At 38.4% G+C, this 22,015-nt stretch overlaps 2 protein-coding genes across 2 annotated transcripts; one reads left to right on the top strand and one right to left on the bottom strand.

Annotated features, from left to right (window-relative positions):
- Positions 1-200: 200 nt before the first annotated feature.
- LOC108669915 (ribonuclease P protein subunit p40) lies at positions 201-4,757 on the top strand. Its single transcript, XM_018157357.1, has 6 exons — positions 201-398; positions 984-1,140; positions 1,797-1,964; positions 2,741-3,140; positions 3,585-3,689; positions 4,401-4,757. Exons 1-6 carry the CDS (start codon positions 243-245, stop codon positions 4,744-4,746), a joined length of 1,332 nt encoding a protein of 443 aa, XP_018012846.1. The 5' UTR covers positions 201-242; the 3' UTR covers positions 4,747-4,757.
- A 193-nt stretch (positions 4,758-4,950) lies between these two features.
- LOC108669917 (tyrosine-protein phosphatase vhp-1) lies at positions 4,951-20,974 on the bottom strand. Its single transcript, XM_018157359.1, has 5 exons — positions 20,946-20,974; positions 16,122-16,263; positions 8,517-8,740; positions 7,750-7,861; positions 4,951-7,452 (listed from the first exon to the last, which is right to left on the bottom strand). Exons 2-5 carry the CDS (start codon positions 16,253-16,255, stop codon positions 6,543-6,545), a joined length of 1,380 nt encoding a protein of 459 aa, XP_018012848.1. The 5' UTR covers positions 16,256-16,263; positions 20,946-20,974; the 3' UTR covers positions 4,951-6,542.
- Between the last annotated feature and the right edge of the window lie 1,041 nt (positions 20,975-22,015).

The following is a 22,015-nucleotide window of genomic DNA, read 5'->3' as shown; positions in this document are numbered from 1 at the left end:
CGTGAGTCTGGCTGTACGTTTACCATCAAATTTCCAAAACTCGTGTGTTGTGTCCTTTTTGCTGTAATCATAAATCTGACTGACACACGTCTTTTGGGGCAAGCCATAATTTATTTTCTAGTTTTTAGTCCACAAGAAAAACGTGTTTTTTAAAAAAGTTTTTCCTGAGTATTTTATTTTATTATTTTTTTTTTTTTTGCAGGTAAAAATTTTACATTTGGAGCCCTAAGAAGAAAAATATAATGGTGCGTGGAAACATTAGCAAATACCCTGCTGCAAAGCAGAGTTTACAAATGTATTCTCAAGAGCAATCCTCATTAAAATCTTATAGTAAAACAGATGTCCTGGGTAAATGTAGCTTGGATGTAGGCATTAGTCAACAGGATTTTGTGACTAAGGTGAGTTAGAACTGAATACTTGATGCTATTGTTTAGTGATCAATGTTTTTCTTCACAATAAATCAAGAGTAACTGTCCATTTTACCTCAAATATTATTAAAGCCTTATGATTATCCATTGTTTTTGCACTTCACACATATCACTTCATTCCCTCCTGTCCTATCTTCTCCATAGTGTAAAAAAATGCTACTGGTAAGACAAAATAGAGGCTCTGTTTTGTCTCTATTATAGAGCACTTATCATAATTGGCTATCTTAATTTGTTTTTCAAGTTTTAACATTTAACTGTGCCAATACTGATATGTACGTACCAGTAGGTAGTGATCTTCATGACACAAGCTTCTTTATCTTGACAAGAGCTGAGCCTAAAACACTGCTGCAACTACTATGTTTTTATTTCAATTGTCAGTGTCTTTGATTTTACCCTTTTCCCAATACCTTTCATTATTGTCTCTTGTTGTTAATAATGATCATAGACCAGTGTTCTATGATGTTAACTCTTAGTTTGTTCATATTAAAACTTAAATGTTTCATGTGATGCCTGAATAACTGATGCAATCTCCTGCCTCATCTGATTTCTTTACAGTTGCATCTTGTTGTTCCCTGTACCAATGACAACAAGAGTGAGGACTTGCTGCCACAGCTCTCAACTCTCATTACTAACTACAAGAGCTTTATCATCAGACAGCTCCATCTTGATGTGCTAGTGTCTTATGAGTTCATTCAGAGCTTCATTAAGTTAGGTACATGCTGCTTGCCCTTATATTGCCACCATTCTTGAATAATTCTAGTACATATTTTATAAATATATATTCAGTGTATATGTATATATCATAAACATTTATATGGATTCTTCCAACCTAGCTTTTAACTAGCCAAACTCTTGTGTCCAGGTTTCCAGGTTGATTGGTCATTCAAAATTTTTTGCTTCAAAGCTGCAATTCTACTGGCTGTCTTGTTTTTTATGCATAATAACAAGTCTTTGCTGAAACTATTCTATTTTTATATTTTCCCTATTCTATTTGTGCCAAACCCAAAACTTGTTGTATACCTACTTTCAATAGGTTCACAAGGAATATTAATTATACCTACATAACTAGGTATATACTTGTTGCTCTTGATTAGAAACTGGTGCAAAGTTTCTCTTCTACCCCTCCAATAAAGAATTATTAGTAAGACAAAAAAAACTTGAAAGTTTTTTTAATTCATGTCATTATTGCAAATGTTAATTATTTGTTGTCAAATTCTTGAAACAGGAGTGTTGAGACCTACACTTCTGTGCATCCCTGGAAATAAAGTGCCTTGATAATTAGGGTATTGCAAGGAATAATTGGTTTAATTCAGTATTATATATATACCAGCACAAGACAGTTGGATTGAATTGTAATTGTACTGACAGGTGAGGTGCAATGCATTAGTGAAGGCACACTTCTTGGCAGCCATGACTGCTGTGCTCTGTACCCCACTGGACGCCTAAGTCTCCTGCTGTCTCACCACACCTACCACGCTCTCGGGCTAGAGGGTTCACCTGTCACTAACATACTCAGGAAGCCTCATCATCGATATGGTCAGTTTAATCATATTAATATTATCTATGATCTATGTTGTTATTTGTTTATAATTGTGCACAGATAGAAGGTAATGACTGACTCTGGAGTCCATTTTAGTGCTATGCTCTTATATGATGATGTTGAGCCTTGTCAACGTTTAGTTGCTATTACATGGCACATAATCCTCAATTTTATGAACTGTCTTATTTAGTCAGCTTGTTCACGTGCACTCTTACCCTTGAATTATGCTCACTGGTCACAGCCTAACAGTGATTGCTTGTCGCACAAGACATGGCTGCGTAGGGATGCACAATATTATTTCCGTTTACTGTACTTATTTTTTTCCAGAGTCTTTACAAATCAATAATTTTATATTTTAAAACCAATATTAGAATCATAAACTATTAGTGGATTGTAACAGTTTCAATGCATAATCACTATGAAATAATTTTGAGTGGCTTTCTTAGCTTGAAGTAATAAAAAAACAAGCCTCAAGGTTCTAAGCAACGAAGAATCTCTATGCTGTATTTATCTTCCTCCCTTGAATCATTGTTTTAAATTTTGTTCACTATCATAAGCTCATAGTGTTCAAGTTGTATCTCCTGTGTCTTTTATTGACTGTTTTTTTATCAGAATATGAACAGTATTGACAAAGTGCACAACTGCACATCAAACCCCTTCTCTCCTTTTTACCTTTCTCCTCTACTTGCAGCAAATATACCTACACACTTAGTCTTCTCTGTAAGTATGTTTACCTCAAAGAAATTCACTTCCATCACTTGTTTTTTTCCAGCGGTACACATCAATACACTATCTCCTGGTTTCCATCCCCCCCGGCGCGGCTACGAGCGCACGTTAAGTTGCCTCCGCAAGCTCAAGATGGACTTCAAGGTCTCGTGGGAGCCCAACTCTGCCTCGGTGTGTCCTTCTTCTATTGCCAAGTATTTCAGTGACTTGGGCTACAGCGTTGGGCCGCTGATCTCGCCTACAGTGCGGCACACGGTGTTGAGTAAAGTGCCCCTACCTCTTATTTCTTGGCAAGGGAAAGAGTGTCTCCAGCAGCAGCTCAGGCTTCTGGGTCAAGAAAATGTAACAGAGACTCCTGAGGCTCGATGTGATGAACACATAGAGACTGATGCTGATGTGCTTAGTTTCCTCGAGGATGTTGGATGCCTGCTTCTGGATATCAAGCCGTAAGTTATATTTGGCTGCTATTTGTGTGTTTCTGAAGAATTACTTGTCCAAAAAATCATTATTACCGCCCAAGTTTTATACGAGTATGAAATTAAGCTGAGATTTTGATAGTATTACCGTTGTACTGCAGGCACTGTTGAAGAAACTTTCACGTTTGAATAACCATTTCTATTTCTACATTGTAATTTTTATTAACCCTCAGTACTCCATTTTAACCACGTATTGAACAAGTAGAAGCCTCCAAGATCTCATGAGAAGCTTTCAAATCCATTTTATTGTTGATTTCGTGTATAGCTGCTGTTTTGAAATGCTTTTTGGGACGCTGCTGTACGTATCCGTGACTTGTTCCTTATGTTGGCCGTAGGTTAATGAATTCCTTATGTTGGCCGTAGGTTAATAAATTAGAAGAATTAACTTGGACTTGTCAAAATTTCGACGAGCAGAAAAAGCAGCTCCGGTGCCAGGGGTCTGGCCGAGCAGGTTCTCTGCTTGCACTGCGACGGCTTCTTCAGCGCTGCTGCCGTGCGCCGGATCCTCGTCAATGTTCGGTCAGCTTAACATCTAACAAAATGCCATCAATTCGAGTAAAAATTTAACTTCCTCTTGAGATGCATAATATCTATAGAGTTTTTCTATGAAGACGGTGGAAATCTCCACGAACGTTTCAACTAAATGTTAAATTTCTTTTCGGCTCTTCAGGTTGTAACTGCCGATTCTATCATAACTTTAATACTTGAAAAAACACTACCGCTAAAAGTGTCCTAAAAATACTGTGTTGTAATTTTTTCTCTTTGTATTCATTTATTTATGTCTCGAAAGCTTTTTCTTTTACGTAGCAAATATCTGTTCAAACGAATTATTGATATGTAAATTTATGTTGAAATTTGTTTTCTGATAATAGACTCCTGCAACAATATCAGTTACAATCCCTAAGCTGATTATCACGGTTGAGTGAGGCAAATCGAAACGACGATAATTCTATTTAGACTCATTTTGTAGTCCATCACTGGTAGTGTTTAGATTGTGACTTTATTGTTGTCTTGATTCGTGTTTGCTAATGTCCTATAGGTTACGCAACTCGTGATGTTCTCCTTCAGTGTTTGTATATCTTAACTCTTATAGAGATTAGTGACATAGTATGGTACTGATGACTTACTTTGGTTATTGTACTCTAACGGGCTAAATGTTTTTTTATTCCCTTGTTAAATTTCTAAGCAACCGGTTTCATTTATGATAATCATCTCGAGCCTTTGTTTCAGAGCGCTGCATGAGAGTCCAGAGATGCGGTGTCCGTGGGTGTGTTTATCCCTGCACAGCCATCCCGAGACTCCGTTTGAGCGACGCGGCACAGGCAAATGCCATAGAAACACAACAAACAGTCACCAGATCTCATCTGAGAAGAAAGATTGTGGTCGCGCTTCGTCAGGAGGTCTGCCGTGCGCAAGGGCGTCGTGCGACTGCGGGATGGTGGAGTGCGACCAGCACGCGCTCGGTGCAGGAGCTCTGCTCGCTGTCATCACCGCCGACCAAGACGCGTGTTGGTTCAGGGGCGGCAGCGCCGGGATTCGACATCGCTACTATACCAAGACTTCCAATAATAAATGACGCTACGCATGTATCGTGTTTGTCTTGCCTCGAAGAAATGATATCTTGAGAATTATGAATATTAATAACTTGCTGTCATTTGTTGACATCAGTCGAGTACAGCTTGGTATAAAGTAGTAACTAGCGAGGACTTGACTCAATATTTAGGTTTTATTTTAAATTATAGAGTTAAATAATAACAATTAGGTATAATAATTAACCTAATTCAGAAAACTCATTTATTGTTAAACTTTTTTCATGCATGTTAAATTTCCGCATTATACCGGTTCGTTAGTACAGAAACGATTTCTATGTGATTGCATATCATTGATGTAATTTAATGTATACTTGCGTTTTAATTCTAAATCTGCTCTGGCATTTTTCGATATGAATCCGTTGCGTCTTCTTAAAGTTAAGAGTTCTTGAAGTATAAATTTCGCATTTCTGGCAAAAATCTTGAAGGTTAGTGATAATCATCTGAGTTCTGTATTTTTCATCTCTGTGCTGCACTAAGAATAAACTGTAGCTAAATATGCTGAGTGGCCGCTTCTAAGCCACAGCGTCAAATAACATTCACATAACAAGCATGAACATTTTACAATACGATTAAGAGGGGAACGTTTGAAACTTAATGACCTAAAGTTATGCGACGATGCATCTAGAATCTAGCTGGAACCATCAGTTGCAGGGATGATTTTCTGTGATTGTAGTTACTACGATGTTTTTGTTCTATACGAAGACCATACCCTTAGAAGCTAGTACAGGGAGAAAGTATTAGTCGATAGTATTGGTGGCGAGTACTTTCCACTTATAGTTTTACCTTCTGAAAGCCTATACACGAGGAAAGTATTAGGTAAACAGTAAGTTTTTCATCTGCTAGCGCCAGTGCGTCGTAAGGAAGAAAAGAGTCAAGTCTACGTAAAGAATATAGGACGAGACAATGATAGTTTGAGGAGGCTTTAATTAACCAGTAATGAAATTGTTACAATCGCTATGATAATAAAATATTTTATTAATTAACATAAGCTGTAGGTGAAAAACTGGGTAGGGTAGAGAGACTGAGTGGTACTTTCCACTGCAAGAATGAATTAAACTCATAAGTTACTATCGGGTGATATTAGCCTCTAATACTATCGGCTGAAACTTTCCCTGTGAATATGCACCTTTTGCGTGTACAAAGTGCCGATTAAGGATCAAATTTTATGATGAGGCACGACTTGATGTTTTCTTCACTTATCAAGGCAAAATACAGCTTGATATTTGCCATGTAAAAGGCACAAACCAAGATTACTCGCGTGCAAGGAGGCCCCTAGTTCCTTGAATTCCCCATACGCAAGAAGGCTCAACATTAGAATTTTCACTTTCATCAGTAACAACGCGCTATACTGCAAACAATGAGGGAGGAAATTATTTCGAACAACTTTAACTTATTTTACCCTTAACGTTTATCGTAGCGCCACTAAATTAAATAAAAAGCGGAAAAATTAAAGTGCCAAGCGTATTTGTTAAGTCATAAGAAGCATATTATTGCACACCCAAGTTTCGTTTTGTCCGACTGGCAGTGGTGAGTGAGACATGAAAATAAGAATTTTGGCGGCACACGTTCTTAATCAAGAAAGATCCACCAGGAAGACATAGATAAATTCGTAAATGTTTGTGTCGTGTGAAATGCAAATCATTTCCAATCTTGACCGTCAATTGAAGTGATTTTAATGCTCGATCGATATTTCGTTAGCAACGAGCTTATATCCTCTTATGTCTACTTGAAGTATTAATGACGCTCACTATTCATCACACTTGTGTTGGTTGTATTAGTCTCAATAGTAGTCTCCTAAGTAGCTTCTGTGGTAGGAGTAGATAGACGGATAAAGCAGTTTGTAGGTCTGGAATTTAGTTGGATAACCGAGTCCATACTTGTGCTGCGTATAGGTGGACCTGTAGAGGTTAGGTTCATAGATGCCATACGATCGGCTGGGTGACAGTCCGTATCGTGAAGGGTACGAGATGTAAACTCTTGCAGGCGTTGAGAGGTACCTGCTTACTGGAGCAGTGAGGGTAGCAGAGCCGAACCTTGTCCCAGGAACTGTACTGTTCATCAGAGGGCTCGTGAAGCGAGGTTCTAACTGGTACCGGATTCTGGATGTAGCCCTGCTCTCATAAGGTGAAGACGGCAAGTCCTTGTAGTAGCTCGAATTGCGATACGTGGAGAACGAAACTGGTCCGGTCTTATAATCGATGCCTCGGATAGCTCGAGGAGTGTACCCTACAATGGATGGTCGGTAGGTGATGATGTCATTATCGATGGTGCTGCCTGGAATGCGAGGAGTCCTCGATCCGTAAACGTGCACCCTGCTGGAGGTGTAGGGCGTCAGGTCCCGAACGGGCGTGAGGCTCCTGGACAGCGGGGGCAGACTTGAAGCTCTGTATCGAACTGCGGGAACTTCTCTGTCTTCCGAACGAGCTCGTATCCCTGCCCTGATCTCAGCCCTGGTCAATGGAGGGCTGTACTCTCGTGTGAAATGTCGGGTGATGAACCGGGTTGAAGTTCTTGGGTAAAGACTCGGGTAGTGGTAGTACTCGAGTGGATAGTCGTACCGGGCGTTGAGTTCGTCAAGTGCGGAATACATTTCTGGTTCTGGTCGAATGAGCCCCTTCTGTTGGTGTTCGTAGTCGAGGTCGCTCAGTTGTGTTAAGAACCCTTCGTTGGGGTAGATGCTTCGCTTGGATCTGACGAATTACAACAGATAATAGAAATATTATAATTACAGATGATTGACTTGCAATTCACGCGTTTTCAAAAACTGATCTACTCAATGTGCTTCATGTTACATTATTGGTAGTTTCCAAAATGACTGAAAATAAAATTAAGCTAAATCAGTGTATAATAAATATTAATAATGTGGAATGATAAAAATGCTTGCAGATGAATACATTTTCATAAAAAATTAAGTCTTTGTTTCATGACGTGTTGTAAACGTGATTTCTTCATAACATCAAAACAACTTTCCTAGCCGCCCGTTTTACCGGATGGCAGCAAGAGCTTGTCTGGCAGAGAGACCTCTTCTCAGCATAAGAAACGCGGCAACCAGTGTCGGTGCCCGCGATATTCCGCACTCGCAGTGAACGTAGACTTTCCCTGTCGAAGATCATAAATTTCAGTTGCAGGTAAAAGGCAAATTTTCCGTTGTTGGAGATTTTGAACAAGATTTTTAAACGAGATTTTGGGCAGAATTTTGAGTCCAGATTTTACAAACTCGTCCACTCTAAAGTTAGTGCTTATTTTCTGTCGACAAAACGACTACTACAAATCGAAAGGATACTGTAGACTGACTGGACAAATTACCTGACCAACGTCTACAGGCAGCAATGGGCTTTCCGTGAGAATTTAAATTATTATCATCATCTCAATACCAAATAAACTTTTCCTCGCGTTATCGGATCGAATGTCAAGCTCTTTGTGCATTACTTTTTCTACTTCCACCATATACAACACTGAGTCGATGAAGCTGGCAACCTCTTTGAAGTATACCATGGCTCACCTCCACCCTATAACGCTGACTCGATGAAGCTGGCAGCCTCTTTGAAGTATAGCTTGGCTCACCTCCCCCGTATACAACGCTGACTCGATGAAGCTGGCAGCCTCTTTGAAGTATAGCTTGGCTCACCTCCACCGTATAACGTTGACTCGATGAAGCTGGCAGCCTCTTTGAAGTATACCATGGCTCACCTCCACCATATACAACGCTGACTCGATGAAGCTGGCAGCCTCTTTGAAGTATAGCCTGGCTCACCTCCACCGTATAACGCTGACTCGATGAAGCTAGCAGCCTCTTTGAAGTAAGGTCGCAAGTTGCAAGTGCTGCTGTCCAAGGCAGGCACGCCGAGAAACTCTATTCCTGCCCTCCTGAAATACCCTGGAGACGTGTTGATCTGGCCAATGTACTGGCCTTTGGCAGCGTTCAACACGTGAGTCACTCCTAGCTCCTGTAGTCGCTCAATGTCCACACCAAGATCCCTGAGGGAGAATACAGACGAGTAGTTCCATCGAGTGGGGGTGGGAATAAAATAAATGTGTGGCTATTGTACCAAATTAAATTCATCATAACCGATAAAGAACAAGAAAGTTTATTGGAGAATTTTGACGAAAACTCAAGTGGGGAATCTTTAATATCTATTAATGTATTAGTTTCTTTTCTTTAGCACTTTTGTCTTAGAGACCAAGAATCACTGAGCACCCAAAGTTTTTTATAAAGCCGAGAAGGAAAAATAATTGTGCCGTGGATGCCTAGCGAAAATTGAAAGTTGCAACGGTTCCGTTAATTGGTTGATCAATATTTCCTTACTACCAATACAAATAGTCAGCAGGTCCTGACAAAATCTGACTAACATAGTAAAAATCTCTATGAAGTACGTTAACTTTAAATTTGACTTATTTAATGTTTAATGGAACTGTCAAAAAAATAAATTCACTGTGTTATACGATACCTAGAATTTCAAACTTTTCTTATTACAGAAAAAAAATGGAATGATAATTAAAATGATGATCAGTTGCTTTTCGTTTAGAAGTTCTGTGTAATGAGATTCATTCTCAGTAATGTAATGTGATTCATTCTCAATGAGATAATGAGACTGTTAGTGCTCAGATATGAAAAAATCACCAGCACAAAGTTCTTTCTTGAATTCAATAGAACCTACAATCCCGGGCAAAATTATAATCGGATGCAAGTCGACACGTTGCAAATCGTATGGCGTGACAGGTGAGGTAAGGCAATCTCGCTGCGTGCAGCGGCCCTGCGTTGTCACTGATTTATGGCCTGTTGGCATGTTGTTTCCAGACATGTGATATTTTGACGGACATGATCATTGAACCGGGGCAGGTCAACCCAAATCTACGGAAGAGGTTGCTAAATTGACGAACGCGAGGACTTTACAGGTGCAAAAATTATTGCGGTCTAGTGTTTATTAGTTAAATAATTTTTTATTCATAAAATTAATTACTGCCTAACACAATATAATCTAGCACAATTTGCAGCTTCCGCCACACACATCGACCTGATCGCAGCGGAACACCTTTAAACTCTGTCAGTTGTGCAGTGAGGGAAATATAATGCTGCATATGAGCATATGTAGTATTAATCCATCATGTTTGTAAATGATCGATACAAATTTGTAATAACCGAAAATTTGTAGCAACCATAGTCTGCGGTGATTCCAAATAGATGCACAAAAAATGCGAGAATGTGACTAAAAATTGGTTTATATTTTAAGAATATACTTATTTGTCATACTTCATATTCAAACTAGCGACTTTTGACCTAGGGTGATAATTAATGCATTTCGATCCAAATATTAGCATCAATATGAGAAGCAGTACCCACTACCATTCGAACATCATCGCGGTCCAATAAAGTGGGACAATAGTACGTAACGAGCATAAGCTCGAATTAGACAATTCCGCTTTTTTATGGAACGAGAATATTTGAGGCAAAAATGTAATGTTTACGTTGTTAATTTATTTTCTTCTGAGGAATATCAGGTCAAACATAGCTCCATCAATTTCTAAAATGCAGGGCAACGTTGTTAATTGCCGTGACCGAAATTATATGAAGAAAATTACTATTAACGACCGACGAGCTTCTAGGTGCGCCACCGTCTCTGTTTCGCCCCCGCCATGGCGCTCGAGTACCCTGGCTCTAGAGCAGCCTGGCACTCGAGTACCCTGGCTCCAGAGCAGCCTGGCACTCGAGTACCCTGGCTCCAGAGCAGCCTGGCACTCGAGTACCCTGGCTCCAGAGCAGCCAGGCACTCGAGTACCCTGGCTCCAGAGCAGCCTGGCATTCGAGTACCCTGGCTCTACAGCAGCCTGGCACTCGAGTACCCTGGCTCTACAATAGCCTGGCACTCGAGTACCCTGGCTCTACAGCAGCCTGGCACTCGAGTACCCTGGCTCCAGAGCAGCCATGGCACTCGAGTACCCTGGCTCCAGAGCAGCCATGGTACTCGAGTACCCTGGCTCCAGAGCAGCCTGGCACTCGAGTACCCTGGCTCGAGTACTCGAGTAAATACCCTTGTACAACGAATATCTTAATACTCAATTACCCTGGGCACATGATATATCTAAGAACTTGTGCTCTTTAGTGCCGGACGAGTAGCGTAAAGGTGTGTGAGAAATTCGATGAGTGAAAAGTTCAGTTGTTAATTTCGTCATAAAAATGTAATAAATGTTACTTTTGATTTAATAATTAACTGAAGCGTCCTAAAACCAATATCATCACCTATTTTTAACCAATTTCATCACCTATCCTCGAAGAAATTCAGTATATAACTTTTACCATTCAAGCTGATAACACGAGTAAATGAAGTCATTGCATGGACATGTAATTAAAGTACTTTGAACGTGTGGCAGAAAGCGACAATAAAAAGTCCTTAAAGATTTCGTGTAAACGTAAAACATCTCCATGAACCTTCAGTAACGCGGAGACTACTGAAGCTTACAACTGAATGCAAATCTGCAGAACAAACGACGTGACAAGGCCTCGTGTTGACAGCTACCTAATTTAAAAATAATGAATAAATCAAGACGACTGCCGTAATTATAAAACAATATATTATTAATCAAATTCCCGAGTGACAAATGAAGTGTGTGGTTGCAAGAGACCATCCTAACGTAAGTGTGACAGGCAGCAAAGTCATGTGTCACGCTCATCAGTTAAGAAGAGACGAAGTGCTGCTGTCTGTCGTCACTATTCGGGTCACTTAAATACGCTTGCCTGACTCACCAAACAAAAAATACAGACTCAATGAAGAATTTTACGCCGATATTGGGAAACAAATTATAAGAATTTTTTGACTTCTGAAACAGAATTGTTCTGACCTGTTAAGAGTATAGCATAAATTCGTCATGAGATACGACGATACGTGATGCGTTCTGATACGGTATAGTGTAATTGTGGATACTTAGCCTAATAATAATAATAATTCTTCAAATATTTAGAATTATTATGATTAAACAACGATAGAGAGATAAATTTGTTAACAGTTTTTATTACTTCCACTTTGTCGCTCTGAAGGTAAAATAAACTAAGGAACGACCAGCGGGGTAAGTCATGGAAATTCTGGTTGGTTATCAATCAGTTTGCGGAAAGTCATTTCCGACGTTGATTCTTAGATCTCCGATGTTGATATCCACATCTTTACTGGAAAAATATGACAAATCCGATTTTATGCTGAGACTTGTATTAAATAACCTGTATTATAACCGTACTAAACTTCAAATTTTATTTAAAATATTTCATCCGATATTTGAAATAACTCTCAATAATATGTTAATTTGTGCGGCTATAAGTAAATCAGAAATTGTTGCATACGAATCAGAATCGTACGTCTATAAATGCTATCAGCCAGCCATACCATGACACTTGTGTCTTTATTTGCAATTTATCAAATGAAAATAAAAATTTCTAAGCTTTGCTTAATACACATGGGCCAATGAACATTTCATCCCTGTAATTTAGAAGTGCCAATATTACGTTACGTTATTATGGCGTTATTACGTTATTACGTTACGTTATGTTACGTTATTAAAATGTGTCAAAGCTCACTATCCGTTTGATTAATTCCAATGAGATCCAGTCACACTTATGACTCCTCAAAACTTCCATCACGAACTAACCGTTCCACGGACGAGAGAAACACTCAAGTGTATAAGCAAGCGACTCATCTCCTACTACAGTTCGTGGGGCGACCAAGCCAAAGCCCAGAGAGCAGCTTCGTGTTCTTCACATCTGCTTTTTTTCACATTTCTCTGGCCTCGATCGTTGTGTGCAGAAAGTGGTTGCAGTTCTCGTACATACGAGGCAAAAGATACGGCACCGCGCCCAGAATAGCCGCGCCAACAGGTGCACTTGTTAGCTACATTTGAGGGGCGCGACGTGGCGACATTGGATGTTGCTACTTAATCACAGATGTATGCCTGTCCTGGGGGCTTCCCGCTGGAATAACCCAGGACTAGAAAACGTCATAAATAAATAATGATCTTCGTAACAAGTAAGACGCGAAAGCAATTGCGCGGAATGTGCGAGTGAGTAGATGATGAGTCATTCACGTGCAGTCGTGGGCCATTAGTAGCGGGCTTAAAAAAATCGACCTTGAGCGCGGCCCACGGAGCAAGAGCAGCTCGCGCCACTCAACGACCGAAAACATGAGAAATTTTGATATTTTAAGCTATAGCAGCACAATTTAATGATGATTATTTAGCGTTCTTGATTATACGAGAAATTATTTGGTAAAAAAAGTACTATATTGATTTATACTTAGGAACTTAGACTGCAACTTCTATTTTTCTGTTATGTGACTCGTTTCTTACTTAGATCAATACCAAAGAACTTGCAAAACATTTGCATCTTAGCTTCGTTTGAAGAAAAGCAACGTTTAATGTTAACTATTTCAATAAGAGTCAATATTTTCTATTCAAAATCAGACACAGATCGAGTGAATGATTCAGCGGAACGTTAGAGCAGCAGGGCATGACTGTTTGCTTTGTAAGTAAACTATTTACTCAGTGAAAGGCACCTGTCGCTGACCGAAATAGATACCGTCTGACCAAAGGCTTTAAATCGTTGCCTGGTACATTCAAATGATAGAATTATCTTCGGTGAAATAAGTAATTGAGCATTACGTGACTTTTGTACAAAATACTCATGTATTGGAATCACTTATGACATTGCTTTTGTATTCTACTTCTTAGAAAATAAAAATTATAGAACCTATAACGCCCACGAAAAGCAAGACTTTTTGACAGACCTAACCTCTGCTCACGTCAGGCTATATGACTCGTTTGTAGCGGGCTAGTCGGATTAACATCGCGAAACAACATGATGATAAAATCATATCAGCGACCTCAATCCATTGAAGAAATTGCAAGTTCGTATTTTCGAATTTTTTCGTCTTTCAATTAATTTGCTTCTCTTTTTGACTGAATCATTTGATCCTAATTAAATTCCAAGTTCCGAAGAAATAGTAATAGCTCTATAAAAACTGTTGCTCAATATCTCCCATACAAAAAATTTCCCCCTCACATTTAAAAAATCACTTTTCTATATTCTCTACTATAGCTTCGCAAGCTTTGTACTATTTCGAAGAAAGACCCCTCCATTCAAGTTATTTTTTATTTATATTAGTTAAGATTGCGTCAGTATAATATTCGAGTGATTAAAATATCGAGAATGCAGTAATTGCCACAATAATCCTTAATTGGTCTAGAACCCAAACTTAAAGAGGTCGCTAGCGACATAATCAACGTACCAGTATGAAAGCTTAGCCTTTAACAACGTATCTATTATTTACAATGTTTTAGTGTGTTAAAACGTTTAATTAGCTACCATATTTTTAAGAATAGTATATAGTATAAAAAACAAACAGGTGCTTTTATAGCACAAACATGTGCTTTTATAAAGCTGATTTTAAGAATAGTATATAGTATAAAAAGCGCAAGCATATGCTTTTACATAGTATAAAAAGTTGCTAGATTCCCAGCTTTTATGTTGGATTTATGATGTCATGAAAAAAAATTCTGGCAGAGGTAACGACTAGCGGGAATGTCGGTATTCTGGCAACAGGGTAGAGATGGCAATATTAGTAAAGGGTTGGGGGCACCTGCCCCGCCCCCCCCTCATACCTGAGGATTGTGTGGGTGTTAGCTGTGTACGAATGAGGTGAATATACACGGCATTGATACTTGAAATTCAACTTTGTAGGAATTGTATCGAGTGCGCTAATGTTTATCGGAATTAATTAACCAGGAAACAATTTAATTTGCCACCGAAGAGTTACTAAACACTAAATGTAAATTATAAGGATATAAAATGCTGCTTTCAGCGTATAGTGACAGTATGATAATTTTAAAGCATGAACAACTTCCCAGAGCAACATAAGACACTAAACCTGCACCTGTCTTTTGAAGGCTTTCTAGCTGCTATGTTATTGTGATTTATGAATTTTTATTGAACTATCGTCATGTTTGCATAACCAAACACAAGTTTTTACACAGTATATTACTTTCTCCGCAAGCTCCGCGAAAATTAGTTGAAAATGATGAAGGAAATGTTAATTTTATCATTATCAAACAATTAGAATTTTTTGAGAGTGAATAATGGTAGTTGAAATCACGTTTTTCGCGAGGAGTTCAAAATACTGGAAAGAAAGACAATATATTTTTTATCAAAGACATTTTGTTTCGATAAAGCAGATTAGCATATTACCACTCAGCTTACAAACAATAGACATAATCAAGAAGCCTGACTAATGTGAAAGCGATCAAAGTTTAGAGAAAATTCGAAGTTTTGTTCATGCGTTGGCGGCAGTGGAGTGAAAAAATACGTAACAAAATTCCTGGGCTGCATATTTTTCAATCGTGCAAGCACTAATCGGCCAGTATAATTCCTGACGGAAAACTTTGCATGCAGTGCAATGTTGGGATCTGAAATGCTCCTTGAGAAATGGGTTGTAATGGGCTGCTATATTTGGAATAGAATACACCTAAATAACTCAATCATAATGTATCAACGGCTAATAATTAATAATCTATTTTAAAAATATAATTCAGTAGTCAGTACTCACTGCAGTGAGTGACAGAGAGCGCATTTTCTCGTCGACGAAAACGTGAAGTCACGGACGGACGGACGTGCAGACGGCAGACGGACATGACGAGCACATTAGCTCATTTTTTTCCATAAATGAGAAAATGCGCTAAAAAGGCCGATATAAACGTAAAAGCGTTTCACAATTCGTTTAACCCCTTGAGTTCAAGCTGTAGTTATAATGGATACGACAAAACATTAAAATATGGACGTACACTGGAACACCAAGCCATGGTTGAATTAATACAATATATTAAATTCAACCATGCACCAAGCTGACTCATTGAGAACGTAGGTATAAATCGTTAATATCATCACAAAAAAGATTAATAGCAACACAGAAATGGTTGATATCAGTTTAGAAACGAATAATTTCACAGATATGGTTAATATCTGTTTAAATACTGCTTATAAGAATACAAAAGTGTTAAATGCGAATACCCTAACGTTCAATATGAATACGGTACCAAGGAGTTTAACTCCATACATAAACGTTTAATATGAACCACATACGTTTAATATCATACAAAAACGTTTAACATCCATGCAAAAACGTTTAATATCCATACAAAAACGTTCAATATCCATACAAAAACGTTTAATATCCAGACAAAAACGTCCAATACCCATACAAAAACGTTTAATATCCATACAAAAACGTTTAAAATCCATACAAAAACGGTTTACATCCATACAAAAACGTTTAAAATCCATACAAAAACTGTTTACATGAATACATAAAAAGAAGACGGCACTCACTTGCCCCCGAGCAGCACCCCAGGGTACACCTCATCATAGTCCATGAGAGGCACCCTGAACGCGCCCCCACCAGGCTCCAGCAGCAGACTCCTCAGCTCATCCACCTGCACCCGACGAGGTTCCTTGCGACCCATCCTCCCTGCTGGGAACAATTACTTCCTTTACGAAAAAGTTATTTTTTTACACGAAAACGTCTGACCCTTGTTGGAACATATAAGTACAACTGTACCTACACTCAGTGCGATTATATAACGTAGTAAAATTCACGAAAACGTCTGACCCTTGTTGGAACATAGAAGTGCAACTGCATGGACCTGCAGTTGGTGCGATTATGACGTAAAATTATGCAGTCTGACAAGAGTTAAGTAAAAGATTAGTGAAATAAAACAGATGAGATGTGCGGTGTGGAGAAGAAAGAGCGGATGGAATGCGGAGTGGAGAACAAAGAAAGAGCGGATACAATGTGGTGTGGAGAAGAAAGAAAGAGCGGACAGAATTCAGGATGGAAAAAAATAAGCGTGAGATGCAGGACAGGAAAGAAAATTGATTTATGATGCTGTACTGACAAATGCATTTAGTATTTTTGAAACCCTGGCTCTCGCTATAAGTGGCACGCGACCAATGAAGCTTAGAAAACGTGTAGTGTTACACATTTTACGAGTTTTATTCATATCAAATTATAGCTTTAGCTTAACCTTGGCAACACCGTTTAGGAAGTTTCACCGCTTTCACAATTTTTTCGTTAGTCATTTATCTTTCGGTTGATGCCCGCAACAGGTTAGTTCAAGCTCTAATAAGTTCCTTTTTTTACTGTTATATTAATTTTATATTGTATTATCATTCCTTTATTCATATCTAAAACGAACATTTACTGGATCTATTCTTCACTAGGTGCTCACGTTGTCATGGGTATTATTTGCACTATTTTTACGCAACTCCATATATACTTTCCTTTACCATCTTGTTATCAATTTACACTGCAATAAATTCCCAACCCGTCTCTTTTCATTTCCAATCTTGCTTACTGTGTGGGTAATAACTGGCACCCTACAGAAGCACCGAACACAGGAGTAAATTTTAGGATATGACTTCGGTTATCATTCAACGTTTTCTATAATCCGAAAAACAAAACCTCTCAAAGGCTCGAAGATCATGGTTTAATAAGAGTGCCGATCCTCTATATGGTTAATAGTGACATTCAATGATTTTTCCAGTCTGGCGGCTCGACAACCCTCGCGCAAAAACATCGAATTTGCAACTTATAACCTTCAACCAATGTTAATATTTATTTACCACAATTTTCACGTCAAATTTTCCTCCCAATGCAATTCGATCTAGCGCAGTGCCACGTCTATGAGCCCAGACGCACCACCCCAAAAGGGGTCTCTGCAATATGAAGACAATTTGGCGGGGCGGCCAAAGCCTGTGAGGCGGTAAGCTCGTCCCACATCTTACCTCTTCCTAGCCGTGCATCGTAGCCATAAATAAACTGCAGCTTTGTTTTTTGCACTCACGAAATATGTACGTCTATAGCTACCTCGACGCTTATGAGACTTACTCAAGATGCCGCGGCCGAAGCTTTGCGCTAGAAATTAAAACTTATACCACCCGCGAGGGATTAGCACTGAAACACCAAATTTTATTTTATCAGCTCAAAATTATTTAAGAATTTAATACTTCAAGCCTCCATTATATTCAAAGTAGATCAATATTCCTTAATCTTAGTATATGTTACATTCTTAACTTCGTTAGAAGATCAAATTTGAATGAATTCCGAATTTAAAGCCATTTACATAAAAAAATTAAACACCATTCTGGTTTAGATGTAAGTGACAGAACAGGAGTAAATTTTATTATTTTCTACAGTCATGACTCCTAATAAATGAAAGAGCAGTAAAAATAAATTACTGGCTTATGAACAGGAGTAAATTTTATTATTTTCTACAGTCATGACTCCTAATAAATGAAAGAGCAGTAAAAAAATTACTGGCCTATGAGATCTATCCGTCTGCCGTTTGAATTCACGTATTTTTAAGAAGGGAATCATGGGATCAAATCACGGAATTTTTCAAGCAAACAAAGATCGAGAATTTTTATCGCCAACGATTTCATAATCGATTTATGACGAAAGCAAAATAGCACCTGAACATAGGCACAGTGAAGGAGGCGGAGAATGATCATTTCATTCAAAATTTATTTCTCTGTCTCTTCAGCAATGCAGTAGTGTTTTCAAAGCAAACTGCGTTTTAGGGTAGCGGGTACAGGGGTTCAACAACATAATAAGGGAACTCCTGACATTTAGACATTCTAATTTTTTAACATGTTATAAACAATGAATACATGACATATTTTTATGTTGAATTTTTCGTGATGAAATTTTTGTGTTTATAATCTAACCTATAAGTGGCAAACCTCTCTGACTTTCAAAAGAGGCCAAATTGTTGGTGCCCGTATAGCAGGTGCTATAGTTGTGACAGAAACTTCCTAAATGCTTGACGTTCCTAGAGGTACTGTCTCCATATTAACGACTGCTTTTGGTAGAGAAGGAAAAACGTCCTCAGGAAAGTACAGGTCTGGCCAAAAGTCCAAGTTGTCTGAAAGAGACTGTCGGTACCTAAATCGAATTGTGAGGGGGCAATCGAGAGACCACGGCTATTAAAATTACTGTGACCACAATGGACATCTACAGAACCCAATTTAGAGTGGTGTATAAACCTCCAGAATTGACCCCTCGAGCAATGGAAAAATATGATTTTCTCTGAGGAATGATATTGTTTGCCTTATTTCCGACCTCTGGCCGAGTTTAAGTTTGGAGACAGCCAATAGAGTCATATAATCCCGACTGCCTCCTTCCAACCTTATAACCTATCAGGGGATCTGTGATGATATGTGGCGCTATTTCTTGGAAATCCGGCGGACCAATGATTTCTCTTCATTGAAGAATAAACAGCCGTGAATATTTTGGAAATTTTGGAGGACCAAGTTCATTCAATGGTTCAAGCACTGTTCGGGGAACGCGGGGACATTATCATCTTTCAAAATGATAATTCCCTCGCGATCCATACAGCTGGAATTGTTAAAAAATAGCACGATGAATTTTCTGTCTGCACGATGTTGAGCATCTCATTTAGCCACCATAATCACCAGACTTGAATATTATCGAGCATTTATGGTAGATTCTAGAGATGCAAGTCAGAAGTTGATTCCCGCTGCCATCGTCTTTAAAAGAGCTGGAGGAAGTTTCAACTGAAGAATGTATTAAAATTGCTGTGGAAACAATTCACAATTTGTATGATTCAATTCCTCGGATAATTGAGGCTGTAATTGACTAATTGCCGCAAAAAAAATATATATGTTTTGTGGATCTCTCATGCGTTTCCCTTATTTTGTCTAACCCCTACATGTATAGAATATGGGTATACTGTAATGAATACTTGGGGCGTTAATTCAATCCAAAATTAATTTTCCACACGTTATATAAACGATCAATTAAAAACATGTAAAAATTATTTCATTTTCTCCTAGGAGAGATGACAAATGGTATCAAATCAAAAACAGGGTTGTTCCCTACATTAGTTTTAAAAATACATTGATAACTTGACAAACTTCGATCATATTTTTTTTAGCTACCAGAAAATGAAAAAATCATAGTAATCAATCCATTTTAAAATTATTGAGATCGACTTGAATTGAAATAATTTAAATTAGTTTGATGTAATCGATTCTTCCACAATATATTTTAAAGTTTACCGCCAAATCGTTAGCATGCAGTATGGCTTGCCAGCACCGTACGTGTCCTTGCCAACATACTAGAGTGAGACATGAATGTGTGAGGTATGAATGTGTGAGGTATGAGTACGTGAGGTATGAATGCGTGAGGTATGAATGTGTGAGATATGAATGTGTGAGGTATGAATGCTTGAGGTATGAATGTGTGAGGTATGAATGTGTGAGGTATGAATGCGTGAGGTATGAATGTGTGAGATATGAATGTGTGAGGTATGAATGCTTGAGGTATGAATGTGTGAGATATGAATGTGTGAGGTATGAATGTGTGAGGTATGAATGTGTGAGGTATGAGTACGTGAGGTATGAATGTGTGAGGTATGAATGCGTGAGGTATGAATGCGTGAGGTATGAATGTGTGAGGTATGAATGCGTGAGGTATGAATGTGTGAGGTATGAATGCTTGAGGTATGAATGTGTGAGGTATGAAAATGTGAGGTATGAATGCGTGAGGTATAAATGCGTGAGACATGAATGCGTGAGACTACTTCAAAACGACACGTCTGAATGGAATGATAGAAATTACTTAACTGCCTTTGAATTAGTTACAGAAAAAGTACCTAACTTTTCGCTGCTTTGGGTTCGCTTCTCATATATACTTCACTGAAATAACATGTTGTAGGTCATATTCAAATCATACCCAGCATATACATCCTATACAGCACCCAGAAGAGCCTAATCTGATCAGTATGTGATCTCATAACTCGGGTGCGTATATTCCAGTGAAGTCTCTGAAGCGTCGACGACGTAAACGAGGAAAGCATTTCTGTTAGTTCTACCCGCAAGAAACCCGTTGCTGTTAATTGAGCTAAGGACAGAAATCTGTGGCTCTAGTCTCCATAAGTCGTCTGTCATTATTAATAATTATCACATACATTTTGTATTTTTAAAACAATTGTTGACAACTATAAATTAAATAGATATAAATTCAAGAAATCATTTGCATCATCGATTTCAACAAACACTATTCCCTCACATTCATCACGACTAGTCATCGCATTACCTGCTATCTTCGTGCAGCAGCGGCACACAACTCACCTTCCTCACGACTGCAGCGCTACTGAGCTCCTGAATCATACGAGAAAATGTCACATCCGCTAGTTTACATAGACAACGTTACTAGTTTTAGATTTAGATTGACTTTAAATTTTAAACGTGAATTCAAAGTATGATTCTGCCGTAAGGTAATCTGTCAAAAAGGTTCCGTATATATCTAATAATTTTTGGGGTCCCAGATGAGAAAGTTTTGGCCTGTGCAATTGTTACGAGGTTCTTCTTATTGTTTCCATGTTGTTTATCCAGTAATCGCGCTGTAAAAGTGAATTTACTACATGCTATTGTTCTCCATCCACTAGCGTCAAGATGATTATTTAAGCTATCTCTTCTATTTATTTTCCTTGTGGAATTCCAGAATTCTAATCCTTGTTCAAAATGATATTTTTATTTTAATTTCGAGTGCCAAACTTAATCTCGAATCATCGCTCTAAATACACAGCTGGTGATGTCAGGGTACAGGTGGTTGTTAGCTAGGATTCAGGATGATGTTCAGGATGCAATTAGGCCTAGTAAAAGTCTTCGGTGTTTGTACTGAACATTCAACTAACCCCAAATTCGACATCACGCCACCTGACGCTGAACTACAAGTCAATCCCGGCAAATGTTCATGCCAGTAAACTTTTAATTTTTTTCAAACTAAAAACGTGACTGCTAGCACTCACTACGTAATGTCCGTACACATTGCACAACGTGGCTGCTGATTGCTCTATTTAATGTTTACGCCGTATTGTAATGAATCCATTGTATAGTATGAATCCATTTCATTTATTTTTTATGACGTTCATAAAAAATTATAAAAATGTTTTATGACGTTCATTTAGCCATGTTGGCCGAAAACCTTGAGCCCTTTGCATGTGTACCATAGTATAGAACTTAACTATTTATGACTTTGCGTTGATAGTAACTCTATCAAAAAAATTTTCGAGCGGACCAAACAAATCACAAGACGCTGTAATCAGCCGACACGTCTTTTTTTTCAAACCTGTATCTTGCAATAACAACTTTTCATAGGAAATGCGAGTAGTCTCCGCTTGCAGAAAATAAAATAGTTG

Source organism: Hyalella azteca, unplaced genomic scaffold (assembly GCF_000764305.2).
Source record: "Hyalella azteca isolate HAZT.00-mixed unplaced genomic scaffold, Hazt_2.0.2 contig16133, whole genome shotgun sequence".
Lineage (NCBI taxonomy): Eukaryota > Metazoa > Arthropoda > Malacostraca > Amphipoda > Hyalellidae > Hyalella > Hyalella azteca.
Note: the sequence above shows the minus strand (reverse complement) of the source record. Positions and strands in the feature narration are given on the sequence as shown.